The sequence below is a fragment of the Amblyraja radiata genome, chromosome 14 (assembly GCF_010909765.2).
Source record: "Amblyraja radiata isolate CabotCenter1 chromosome 14, sAmbRad1.1.pri, whole genome shotgun sequence".
Lineage (NCBI taxonomy): Eukaryota > Metazoa > Chordata > Chondrichthyes > Rajiformes > Rajidae > Amblyraja > Amblyraja radiata.
Window position 1 is genome coordinate 12355214 of NC_045969.1, and position 13404 is coordinate 12368617.

Here is a 13404-nt window from a genome sequence, read left to right on the forward strand (position 1 = left end):
TACAAAATAGGTGCAGGAGGAGGCCATTCGGCCCTTCGAACCTGCACCGCCATTCATTGTGATCATGGCTGATTGTCCCCAATCAATAACCTGTGCCTGCCTTCTTCCCATATCTCTTGACTCCACTAGCCCCTAGAGCTCTATCTAACTCTCTCTTAAATCCATTCAGTGATTTGGCCCCCACTGCCCTCTGTGGCAATGAAATTCCACAAATTTACAACTCTCTGGGTGAAATAGTTTTTTCTGAACTCAGTCTTAAATGGCCTCCCCTTTATTCTAAGACTGTGGCCCCTGGTTCTGGACTCGCCCAACATTGGGAACATTTTTCCTGCATCTAGCTTGTCCAGTCCTTTTATAATTTTATATGTTTCTATAAGATCCCCCCTCTTCTAAACTCCAGTGAATACAAGCTAGTCTTTTCAATCTTTCCTCATATGACAGTCCCGCCATCCCAGGGATCAATCTCGTGAACCTACGCTGCACTGCCTCAATCACAAGGATGTCCTTCCTCAAATTAGGAGACCAAAACTGTACGCAATACTCCAGATGTGGTTTTAGCAGAGCCCAGACAACTGCAGAAGAACCTCTCTACTCCTGTACAGAAATCCTCTTGTTATGAAGGCCAACATTCCATTAGCTTTCTCCACTGCCTGCTGTACCTGCACGCCAACTTACAATGACCGGTATACAAGGACACCAGTCAAGAAAGGAGATGAGAAGGAATTTCTTTAGAGGGTGCTGAATTTGTGGAATTCAATACCACAGACAGTTGTGGAGACCAAGTCAATGGATATTTTTAAGGCAGAGATATTGATTAGTATGGGTGTCAGGGGTTACGGGGGAATGGCAAGAGAATGGGGTGGAGAGAGAAAGATAGATCAGCCATGATTGAATGGTGTAGACTTGATGGAACGAATAGCCTAATTCTGCTCATGTAACTTCTGAACTTCTGAAATGTCTTCAGCTTGTTTGGAAATAACAAAGTAATAAGATTGAATAAACATTTAAGAGAAATTAAAAGTCGACTTTTCCTGAAATTTCTCGTGAAGATTTGGTTCCACAGGAAGAATTGCCTCGTCTTGGAAACCTTGAGTTCAGGCAGTCATTCCTTAACTATTAACATAATCAATTCATTTAGCATTAAAGCCTGTTACTTGCCCATTGCAGCTAACTATCTACCTACCACATATACCCAGTCAGGGTGAGAAAGTGGTTCTGAGTCTCACTTTATCTAATAGTAGTATTGCATTATTCTGTAAAAGAAAACCTGATCTGGAATTACCATTGCTGCTGGCATTAATCCTCTTACTCTACCCCGATGACAATGTTCTAGACTGTCATCCAACACTGAGGGCTGATTGTAATAAGTTAACTGTGTGTGAATGGTGTGTGAATGGTGTGTGTGTGCGTAATATGTGTGTGCTTGTACTCCATATTAACTGTAGCTTATACCGGTGGTTTTTAACGTGCTGGTGATAAATTTCCATCCTGTTTAAAACTGTTGCTTATAAACTGCTGTCCTTTCAGATGTTAATGAATGCACCTCTCCTATTTACCATGACTGTTCACCACACGCCATGTGCAAAAACACTGAGGGCTCCTACACGTGTACCTGCAGTGAAAGTTACCGAGACGTAAACCCAGCCTGGCCTGGTCGATTGTGTGAAGGTATGACTTGAATTTAAACCATGTCTTGAAGTGGATCTGGGCACAGAACACAACACATGAGAAAGAAGTGCTCAGGGCTTAACTCCGGGAAACCTCCTCAAGGCTAAATTAATCAGCCTCAGAAACCAAAGCAGTCTTGGTCCATTAAACCTTAGTTATGCTCCACTTTGGATTGGTGTTCTGTTATTATTGGGTTCAATAGACCTCATGAGGGAAGTCATGATGTCTATCTTTGGTTTGAGCATCATAGATCTGAATCTACTCTGACAGAGACATACAACTACACTTGCTCATGGTCATGGGCATTATCTTTATTCAACTATCAGTACACAGATTGAATAAGAAACACAGCCAGATTTTGGGCGACTAATCTGATAATCACATGGTCTGCAATTTAAGACTTCTTTATATTAGATATATCAGTTGTGGTTGTAGTGAAAAGATATAAATTCAATCTGCCTATATTTATTTATTCATATTTCTTTCACCTCTTGGTTTCTTGGTTTCCTGGTCCTCCAAAATATTCCAAATGGAATTTAAACTGGAGGTGGAATGTAATCAAATGCTACCACCTGCAGTTGGAAAAGAAAAATGCACTATTGTCATCCAAGAGAAATGATGGATGGGAAATAGGCATATCTAACCACAAAGGTTTACTCATCTGTATTTTATTTTGACAGAAAGTACTACCACTGTGCTAACTCCTACAAGTGCTCAGGGACAAACTTCTACTCGGTTTGCTTCTGCAATGATCACCTACGTGAATGGGCCTGAATTTCCAGCCAGCTTTCCATATTCAGAAACTCCGCGCCGTGGTATGTGATTCTCATTGTAACTACTCAGTCTGTGGTTTTACTGACACTTTGCATGCCAATCCTTATCAGCTGATTGTTGGCTCTTTGGCATAGACTTGAAGTTTGGAATTGTGTTTGAGTGCACGGTCAGGGAAATATCTCTCCTTTTTAATCTGTGTTAGCAAAGGTAAGGTGAGAACCATGGATGTTAATGTGTAGAAGCAAATAAGCGAATACAATTAAATTTGGGGACAGGTTGGGAAAATAAGGAGATTCATCACGCCTGTTAAATATGGACCAGGCTTGCGATGCTGAATGACTTGATATCCTTCTTCATGCTCATTTATTCAAGAATTCATAAGGAATGGCATTTATTTGTTATCTGAACATTCAAAGGGACTTGGGAGTGCTGGTGCAGGACTGCCAAAAAGTAAATTTGCAAGTCGACTCAGTAGTAATGAAGGCAAATTCAATGCTAGTACTTATATCAAGAGGACCAGAATACTAAAGCAGAGATGCAATGCTGAGGCTCTATAAGGCACTGGTCAGGCCGCGTTTGTGAGTACTGTGAGCAAATTTGGGCCCCGTATCTGAGGAAAGATGTGCTGGCTCTGGAGAGGGTCCAGAGGAGGGTTACACGAATAATTCCAGGAACGAGTGGGTTAGCATATGATGAGCGCTTGACAGCACTGGACTTCTACTCGCTGGAGTTTAGAAGGTTGAAGGGGGTCCTCATTGAAACTTACGGTATAATGAAAGGTATAGATCGAGTGGATGTGGAAAGGATGATTCCACTGGTGGGAGCGTCTAGGACCAGAATTAAAGGGCGCTCCTTTAGAAAGGAGGTGAGGAGGAACTTCTTTAGTCAGAGGGTAGTTAATCTGTGGAACTCATTGCCACAGAGGGCTGTGGAGGCCAAGTCAGTGGATATTTTTAAGGCAGAGATAGACAAATTCTTGATTAGAACAGGTGTCAAGGGTTATGGGGAGAAGGCGGGAAAATGGGATTAGGAGGCAGAGATCAGCCACGATTGAATGGTGGAGTAGACTCAATGGGCCGAATGGCCTGATTCTACTCCTATAACTTGTGAACATTCCTACCATAAGCTAGGGTACTGTTCAATTCACTGCTTCCCCATTGTGGACATTGAACTTTGTCTATGGAGATATTGTGCTTTGTGGAACAGGAATGCTACAATGCTGAGAACTATATCCCGCATTCTGTACCTTCCCTTTTGCTTTACCTATTGTACTTGGGTTTCAGTTGATTGCATTTATGTATAGTATTATGCGATCTGATTAGAGAACATGCAAAACAGAGCTTTTCACTGTACCTCAGTACACGCGACAATAATAAACCTAAACCTGGTTTGCAGGGAGAGAAATCTGGAAGAGAGGAGGGGCAGGACAAAGCCAGGCAAGTAATAGGTGGATACAAGTGAGGGAGGGTAGTCTGATAGGCAGATGGTTGGACAAAAACCAGAGATGAAAAGATAGTGGGGGTGAGACCAAATAATTGAAGAGTTGTGAATTGTTAAGCTCGAGGAAGGGATTCTCTTCTTGATCTATCAACTTGAGGGAATCTTACTGCCACAGATGCTTATTTATTTTCCTGGTATTAAAAGTGGGGTGTGTGGGGGAAGGGGGGGGGGGGGGGGGGGGGGGGGTGAAGTAACTTTGGCCTTGGTTAGATGACCATTTAGCTGGGTTGTACAGAGTGATCATCTCTTTAATTTGCCATTTTTTGACAGCTCCTTCTCCAGTTACTAACGTGACTGTCTCTGAGGTCACTGGCACCAGTTTCTTGGTGACTTGGACTACGGAGGTTGACTACAAGGAGGCCTTTATTTTGCAAGTCTTGAAGAATGATAGTGTTGTGAACGAAACGGAGACCACGGAGACGGAATGGAACGTGTCAGGATTGCAGCCAGGGACCGAGTACACTTTGACCATCGTCTGCAGAATCTGTGGAGAAGACGGAGCTGCCCAAAAGATGAGCGTGAAAACAGGTAAAAGTACCATGGGGTGGAAAATGTTCCTGGATTGTTGAATTGAATGGAATTGAATTGAATTGAATACTTTATTGTCACATGTGACAAGTCACAGTGAAATTATTTGCTTGCATACCTTGCCATAAAGGGCGCTTACAAAGTTACAAATCACCCCCCCCCCCCCATGGCCCTCCCCTCCCACGCCAGTTCCTCCCTTTGTTCTTCCCCCGTGTCCCGCCTCCCTCTTGGTGGTTCCCCCACGCTGGGTCCCCATTGTCCATTGATCCACCCCCAGTGGCGGACTGGCCAGGGTGTCAGCTTGCCCGATGGCAAGTGGGCCCCTGATGAAGTGATAGCAAGTGATGGGAAGTGGGCCCCTGTTAAATGATAGCATTGTAGTTGTGGGTGGGCCCCCTTTGTCTCCTGACAACCAATATGTTTAGACCCAGTCCGCCACTGTCAACCCCCCCAACCCACCCAACCCACCTCTCCCCCCCCCTCCCCCCCCCGCTCACGGCAGTCCCCCCCACGCCAGATCCTCCTTTGTTCCTTCCCTCAGCAGAGGCGTCCTCACTTCCACGTGGTCCGTCGTCGTCCGTCGGCCGACACCCCCATCGACCGCTGCACCGACCTCTCCACTGTTGCTGACAGGTCCTCTCCGGATTTTTAAGCAAGGAGCTCCAGAACTTGGAACTAGACAGTTGTCATGGCTGAAGCAATTAACTTTGAAGAGGGAGAGTTATGGGGCAGTTGATGACAAGGGATGGGGAGATGATGGACACAAAAATGCTGGAGTAACTCAGCGGGACAGGCAGCATCTCTGGAGAGAAGGAATGGCAACGTTTCAGGTCGAGACCCTTCTTCAGACTGACCTTCTTCACACAGGGATGGGGAGAGATGAGAGCACCAGGAACTTTGGTTTTGGGGTTTTTCTTAACTGGGAATTTATATCGGTTAGCAAGCACATGGTTAATGAATTGCAGTGTTTTTGATGACTTTTAGTTTACAGAGCATAATAGCACACTGGAGTAACTCAGCGGGTCAGGCAGCAACTCTGACGAAAAGGAATATGTGACGTTTAGGCTCGAGACCCTTCTTCAGACTTAGACTCAGGGAAAAGGGGATCGAGAGATATGAAAAGTTACAAAGAAACAAATGAATGAAAGGCATGCAAAAGGGCAAATGAAAGCCAGCAACGAACATCAAGGTAATGTGGAGTCCACAATGGTCCATACATAAAAGTACACTGGCCTGGAGTGTTTTAGAGTAGGTAAGTCGGTTGGTGAGCAAGCATTGATTACTTGTTGGCCTTATTACTATTTGGTTGCAGTGACTTGTTATTTGTTAACAGACACCATCTTCAATGGACCAGCTTCCACGCAGAGTTCAATTCAATCCAGCACCAGAGTTATTTCTACAGTCGCCATCTATCTGAACAATTCTACCTTCCAACCGGGGTTTCCCTATTCAGATGTTCCTCCATGCTGTATGTAACAGTTTGTATATTTACTCTGACTGCCACTGTACTTCTACATCTGTCCTGTGGGGTGCACTGCTGGAAAGAATATTAAAAGCAGATTTGTTAATAGGAAAATGGGGGAAAAGGACACAAAGTTAAAATAGAAATGCTGGGCTTTGGGGGAAAAAAAGGAGGGGACTTATTGGATTGTTAGTTCAATAGGCAGGGTAGGCCAAATGTCCTACTTAGTGCAGAAGAATTGGAACAGCAGCACGGTGGTAAAGTTGCTGCCTTACAGCGCCAGAGACCCAGGTTCGATCCTGACTACAGGTGCTGTCTGTACAGAGTTTGTACGTTCTCCCCGTGATCTGCATGGGGTTTCCCCGGGTGCTCCGGTTTCCCCCCATGCTCCAAAGACGTACAGTTTTGTAGTTTAATTGGCTTCGGTAAAAAAATTGTAAATTGTCCCTAATGTGTGCAAGGATCGCTGGTCGGTGCGGACTTGGTGGGCCAAAGGGCCCGTTTCCGCGCTGTATCTCTAAACTAAGAACAAGTTACATGTAAGCCAGTCGTTGCTCACAAAGCAAGTGGCTGAAATCTTCAATGGTTCAATTCCCACAGGGTTCTGATTTTCTACTGCACTTTCAAAACCCATTTCTCCAGCAATTTCACCAAAGTTGCGAGAATTGATCAAGAGAACTCTCTGTGAAAATCTAATACACATGAAACATAAAGCTCATTCAGGCCAGTGCATGGATATGAATCTGATGCTCATCTTAGAGTCCAGTTATGGAATGCATTTACATAAACAAAATGTACCGTCACTTGGTTGCCCTTTTAAACTTTGAACTTCATCGGTACATAACAATAATAATAATAATAATAATAATAATAATAATAATAATAATAATAATAATAATAATAATAATAATAATAATAATATATTTTATTGTCATTTGACTAGTGCAGATGGGGCATCTTGGTCAGCATGGGAAGATTGGGCCGAAGGGCCCGTTTCCTTGCTGTAGGACTTTATGACTGTATTTCTCGGCACTAGCAAAGGTGTGGGCTGGATGTCCATTAGAATCTGGGCATCTGGGGTGAAGAGGTGCAAGAGTAGGTGACTAAATGCTGCCTGAGCATTCAGTTTAGCAGAGATCTTGGTTAGTAAAATTCCCTGTGAATTTGATACTGGCAACTTGCAGAAACTCCGGCCAGAGAGCTACTGTTCACTTCCAATCCATGGTCCCTCTTTCCCGTTTGAATGATCTATTCAGCCATTTGTATGTATGAATCATGTCATGAGAGAATCAAACATCTAAAATATCTTCTGATTTAAGTATATAGCCTAGTGTGGCGCCATCTGGCGGCCAAACCACTTTGGTCTCGAACCTTCGTTTCTTGAGCTTGCGATCTTGTGCGAACTGGCATGACCTGTGCCGACCAATCAACGCCGATCTGGGTGATCAGGTGACGGGGTGCAACAGACGACAGAGAGACTTAACTTGGCAGCTATCGCTTTTGTACTAATACTAAACTGGGTGATTTAATATTAAACTAGACTAAGTGGGACCTGTTGGGTCCCATGTTCACATGGGAGTGCTGGTCCCCCAACACAATATTCCACCTCACCACCAATTCAAATATTGGTGGCCGGTGGGGGGGGGGGGGGACTTTCTGGAGTGCTAGTATGGGTATTTTGGGCTGAAGGGACTGGTTTCCAGAGGGACATATGGACATATATGGACATTGTGGGCCAAATAGATTCTTGGGCTGGCAGCTCAGTCACTCAAGCCTGGTGTGCTGGCAGCTCACTCACTCACGGCTGGTGGGCTGGCAGTTGACTCACGGCTATTCCTTGAAATTCCATTTCAAGCAGAGTGCAGGCCACCAATTTCAAATGAAGTTTCGTACCATTTCAAGCAGGGTGCAAGGCCACCAAATTCAAATGCAGTTTCCTATCATTTCAAGCAGGGTACAAGGCTACCAAATTCAAAAGCAGTTTCATACCATTTCAAGCAGGGTGCAAGGCCACCAAGGTGACCTCTCCCTCCCCCATCTTGCAGAGACTGAGCCACGCCCATACTTCCAGGATTTATAGTCCCTCCTCCCTCCCACCGGAAGGGGCGTGGCCTTCATGGCAGTGAGTGATAGGAGAGAGAATCTCAACATTTTTTAAACACTAATAACTCTTTTATTTTTGATCGATGGGAAAAACCCTCTTGTCCTGCGCAGCGGAGGGTGACTCTGAATAAGATGGCAAAAAATCACAGCCGTAAGTGGTAGTGTTTTTTCTAAAATCAATATGCAGTGCAAACAGGAAATGGTCAAGATGAAACTTTTAATTATATAGATGAGTGTTTGTACAACACGCGAACCATTTCACTAGTTCCTTTCCAGTGTGAAACTTGATTCCATATTATTGCAACCCGTTATGTAAATCATTTCTCTTCTCACCATTGCCCCTTGCCAAATTTCTTAAAACCTTTACCTTTCTTTAGTTTAGCTTAGTTTAGTTTAGAGACACAGTGCGGAAATAGGCCCTTCGGCCCACCGAGTCCGCGCTGCCCAATGGTCCCCGTACACTAACGCTATCCAACACACACTAGGGACAATTTACAATTAACGTACATACCTGTACGTCTTTGGAGATTGGGAGGTAACGAATTCCCGGGGAAAACCCATTCAGGTCACGGGGAGAACGTACAAACTCCATACAGATAAGCACCATATACAAGAGTCACTAGGTTTTGGCGCCATTTTCGAAGTCCAAATTGATTTGTGCAGCTGACCATAAAGGCCCATTGCCCTGGCAGCGTTGCAGGGTCGGCCTGGCCAGGCAATGTTGTAGGCATCTTCCACCGCTGCTCCACTGCTTTACTGCAGGCTGCGTCCAGTTCATGTGCTCAGTCTCAGCGGTGCCTGAACTAGTCGAGCCCCAGGCTGCTGTAAGTCATCCAGCTGCAGCTTCGAACCAGCTGGAGTCTTTTAGTTTAGTTTAGAGATACAGCGTGGAATCAGGCCCTTCGGCCCACCGAGTCCGCGCCGACCAGCAATCCCCTGCATATTAACTCTACCCGACACATAGTAGGGACAATTATACATTTATACAAATCCAATTAACCTACAAACCTGTAAGTCTTTGGAGCATGGGTGGAGACTGAAGATCTTGGAGAAAACCCACGCAGGTCACAGGGAGAATGTACAAATTCTGTGCAGACAAGCACCTGTAGTCAGGATCGACCCCGGGTCTCTGATGCTGTAAGGATGTAGCGCAACCGCTACGCCACCGTTTTGGCCTTTGCGTCTCTATGGTTTATAGTCATACAGCATGGAAACAGGCCCTTTGGCTCAACTTGCCTACATCGGCCAACACAGTCCCAGCTACACTCGTCCCCCCTGCCTGCATTTGGCCCATATCCCTCTAAACCTGTCCTATCCATGTACCTGTCTAATTGTTTAACTTTGCGATAATACCTGCCTCAACTGCCTCCTCTGGCAGCTCGTTCCGTACACCCAGCACTCTTTGTGTGAAAAAGTTACCCCTCAGATTCCTATTAAATCTTTTCCTCTTCACTTTAAACCTATGTCCTCTGGTCATTGATTCCCCTACTCTGGGTAAGAGAGGCTGCGAGTCTACGCGATCTATTCCTCTCATGAACAGCACAGCCGGTTATCATGTATTGACTTTTTTTAACAACATGTTTCCAACAGATCCTACCCCAGTGATAAACTTGACTGTCTCCAATGTGACGACTGCCGGCTTCCACCTGACTTGGACAACGGACACGTTTGAAGATCAGATGTTTAATGTGCAGGTGTTGAAGACCGACAGCATTGTGAAGGAAGTGGAGACAATGGAACTGGAATGGACGGTGTTGGGTTTGGAGCCTGAGACCGAGTACACTGTCAGTGTGGTCTCCAGAGCCTGTGAAGAGGAGAGTGCGGCCACAGAAATGAGTGTCAAGACAGGTAGAAGCATAAGAACTGGGCAACCTATCCACTGGAGTGCAGGGAGGGTGGAAGTTAAACAAACTCTGGCTTTAGGGTGGCACTGTGGCGCAGCTGGTATAGCTGCTGCTTCACAGCCCCAGAGACCCCGGTTCGATACTGACCTCGGGCGCTGTTTGTGTGGAAATCCCTGTGACTGTGTGGGTTTCCTTCGGGTGCTCCGTTTTCCTCCCACATCCCAAAGATGTGGTGGTTTGTAGGTTAATTGTCCTCTGTAAAATTGCTCCTGTGGTGTAGGGAGTGGCTGGGAAAGTGGGATAGCATTGAACCAGTGTGAATGGATGATCGATGGTTGGGGCGGACTCAGTGGGCCAAAGGGCCTCTTTCCATGCTGCATCTCAAAACTAAACTCTAAAAACTAAATGGTGTGCTTTTTTGGTTACTGCACTCATGGAAGAATACATTAGTCTGGGATGAAGATCAGCAAAGATTTATTCCAGTCATCACTGGACTCTAAGGATTAATGGGAATATGAAATGATGTAAAGTATTGAAGACAGACACAAAGTGTTCGAGTAACACAGCAGGTCGGGCAGCATCTTTGGAGAAAAGGAACGGGCAGCGTTCTGAAGAAGGGCTTCGACCTGAAATATCGCCTGTTCCTTTTCTCCAAAGATGCTGCCTGACCCACTGAATTATTCCAGCACTTTGTGTCTGTCTTCAGTATGAACCGGCATCTGCAGTTCCTTCTTACATAAAGTATGTTTGTATTCTATGAAATTTGCATGGTTAAGTGTTTGATTGTGTTTTACAAGATACTTTTGAACCATTCCAAGATATTGAGAAGAGTTGATGGAATGGATTTGAGAAATTGTTTTGCTGGTTGGGAGGATCTAGGACAAGATGTTATTATCTAAAAGTTAGAGCCATCCTTTGAAGGTACAAAATACCTCAGCATGGTCCAGGTCCTGCAAATGGAAATCAATGCTGGAACAACTGTTATCTCGGAACCTGAGATTGATAGATTTTTATTAACTGAACATATAAGGTATATAGGAAGAGGACATGGGGTTAGGTTTACACCATTTAATAATTGAACATGCTTGAGGAGAGAATAGCCCACTCATGCTTCTTGTATTGGGCAGGTCATACAGTACAGGTTTACCACCTATTTTCCAGCATCCTTGATTCCAGAGCCTTTCTGGATTATCCGTTTTGCCAGACTTAACATAGGTCACAGCCTCCGAGAGGATTCCAACGGTACCAGAACTATCCGTCTAGGAACCCCAGGAATCGAGATATCGGCCCGATATCGGAGGTAGTTGAGGCACATATTAGCCCAATATCAGGTTTAAACCGAGATATCGGCTCAATTCACAGGGAAGTGGGTTATGCGAATGGACCTGCCGACTCCAGCCAGGCTGGAGTTCCAGAGTCCCGACCGAAGGGGACAAATTTGACCCACAAATCGGTGCAGTAATCCCGTTGAGGTCGGGATCCGCTGCCTCACCCGGCCTAGGCGTCGCATTTTCAGGAGGACTTTCACGTGCGCTCTTGTAAATCTGTATTTTTAGGAGAATTGTAATCTTCATCTCAAAACTTTAATAAAATATCCCAATCTTCATGGGTTTAAGGTATGGCACAACTATCAAGTATTCTTGTGGCTTATATTTTCAAATGGACTTTGACATGTTGGAGAGAGTTCAGATAGGAATGAAAATTATGACCTTCATTTGAGATGGGAATCTTTTGGGAGCCAATGATTTACTCTTCATTGGCTAAAGGAAAATAAGGGAAAACTGCGGTACAAATATTTTTTAAAAAGCTAGATATGACGGTAGGCAGATGATTCGGAACTGGAAATTTTCATAGATTTGAGATTCGTGGATTGGATTGAAATGTCAATTGGAGATTGAAGTTAAAAGCAACCTTCCTTAAAGCCCTGTCCCACTGTACAAGTTCATTCAAAGAGTTCTCCCGAGTTTGCTCTGATTCGAACTCGGAAATTTATGGTAATAGTCGCTCGTCGGTACTCGGGGCTCTCGTGGACATTTTTCAACACGTTGAATTTTTTTTACGAGTCTTCCCTAGCTTACCGCGTTTCCCGAGCACCTGCCATTAGCGTTACAAGCCGCTAAGAGACGTCCCCGAGCTCCGACATACCCACTACGTACATTCAACATGCTTACCACGAGTTTGATTTTTTTTTAAACTCGGGAGAGCACTTGAATGAACTCGTACAGTGGGACAGGGACATTATGAACTCCATAAGACCAGGATACATCACTAGAGGAGGTGCTTCAGAGAAGGGGAGGCCAAGGAGGAATTTGGGTATAAGATGTGGTAAGATTGCTATCTCTGAATGCTTTCTCTGAACACCAAGTAGACTATGAATGTAGATCAAACAGACTGGCTAGAGGCCAATTTTAGTAATTTTGTTTGTCATGAATCAAAGGGTCTTCATTAAGTCTGTACCTACCTCTCAATACTTGTAACCCAAGTTGAATTTACCTATTTTTATTTTGACAGAGGCTATTATAGATGCTCTCAGTTATACATCCAGTTCTCAACAGACTACTACCGGAGTTGTCTCCACCATGACCATCTATCCAAACACTTCTGGATTCCCCCTTGGCTTTCCCTATACAGAAGTTCCCCCATGTTGTAAGTGCTAACCATTCATTCTTCTGAGAATATTTCGTTATTTTCCAGTATTGAATCTGTAGCTCAAGGTAATTTTTTGATTCTGATGGGAGGCTTGAAAGGGGAACAAGACTTTAGCATTAACATGTGCCACAGTGTGTTGCAATAGGTATTCTTAACAATGCAATTCATCCAAGAACAGTAGTGGAATACATGGTAATGAGACTGATGGAAAAAACTCAATGGGTCAAGCAGCATCTGAGGATGCAGCAAGGTGCTTGAAGTATTGCATTGAGACCCTGCATCAGGACAGACCCAAAATCTTTAACCACCCCTTGATCTCCACAGATTCTGTTTGACCCACTGAATTCTTCCAGCAATTTGTTTTTTTCCCCAGATTCCAGCATCTGCAGTCCCTTGTGAATCCAAATAGTTTTAACCTGCTGTACAAACTGTTGAAGGCCTAGTACTTCATCCAGTATCTAAGATCAGTTTCTTGACCACATTCTATGCCTTGTAAATTCTGTTATTAAATGTGATGGAAAAAGTCTGCTACAAACATTTGTGTAGGAAGGAACTGCAGATGCTGTTTTAAACTTCAGTCTGAAGAAGGGTCTCGACCCGAAATGTCACCTATTCCTTTTCTCCAGAGATGCTGTTTTTTGTGTCTCTCTTCTGCTACAAACATTTGCCAGTAGCACTGCATCTGCAAGCCACAAGGTGGAGCTGCGCTGAATGGTCCCAGTTTTGCACCAGATTCTTGAAGTGTTTTTATTTGCAACATTTTTACCTCTCATCTTGTCCACTTGATTCTCTGTCGATCCCTGGGCACTATTTAGTGGGCAGATCAATTTGCACTGGCCAGGAAAATAGCCTCTCAACCCGATTCTCCTGTCTTCT

The 13404-nt window shown here is 44.5% G+C and overlaps 1 protein-coding gene across 1 annotated transcript in view; it reads left to right on the forward strand.

The window, feature by feature from the left end:
* umodl1 (uromodulin like 1) overlaps positions 1 to 13404 on the forward strand; it is a 68188-nt gene that overhangs the window by 20563 nt on the left and 34221 nt on the right. Inside the window, exons 8-10 of the mRNA XM_033033495.1 lie at positions 1528 to 1668; positions 4213 to 4470; positions 9626 to 9883. Of these exons, the coding sequence (XP_032889386.1) occupies positions 1528 to 1668; positions 4213 to 4470; positions 9626 to 9883 (657 nt within the window). The remainder of the gene's footprint in view (positions 1 to 1527; positions 1669 to 4212; positions 4471 to 9625; positions 9884 to 13404) is intronic.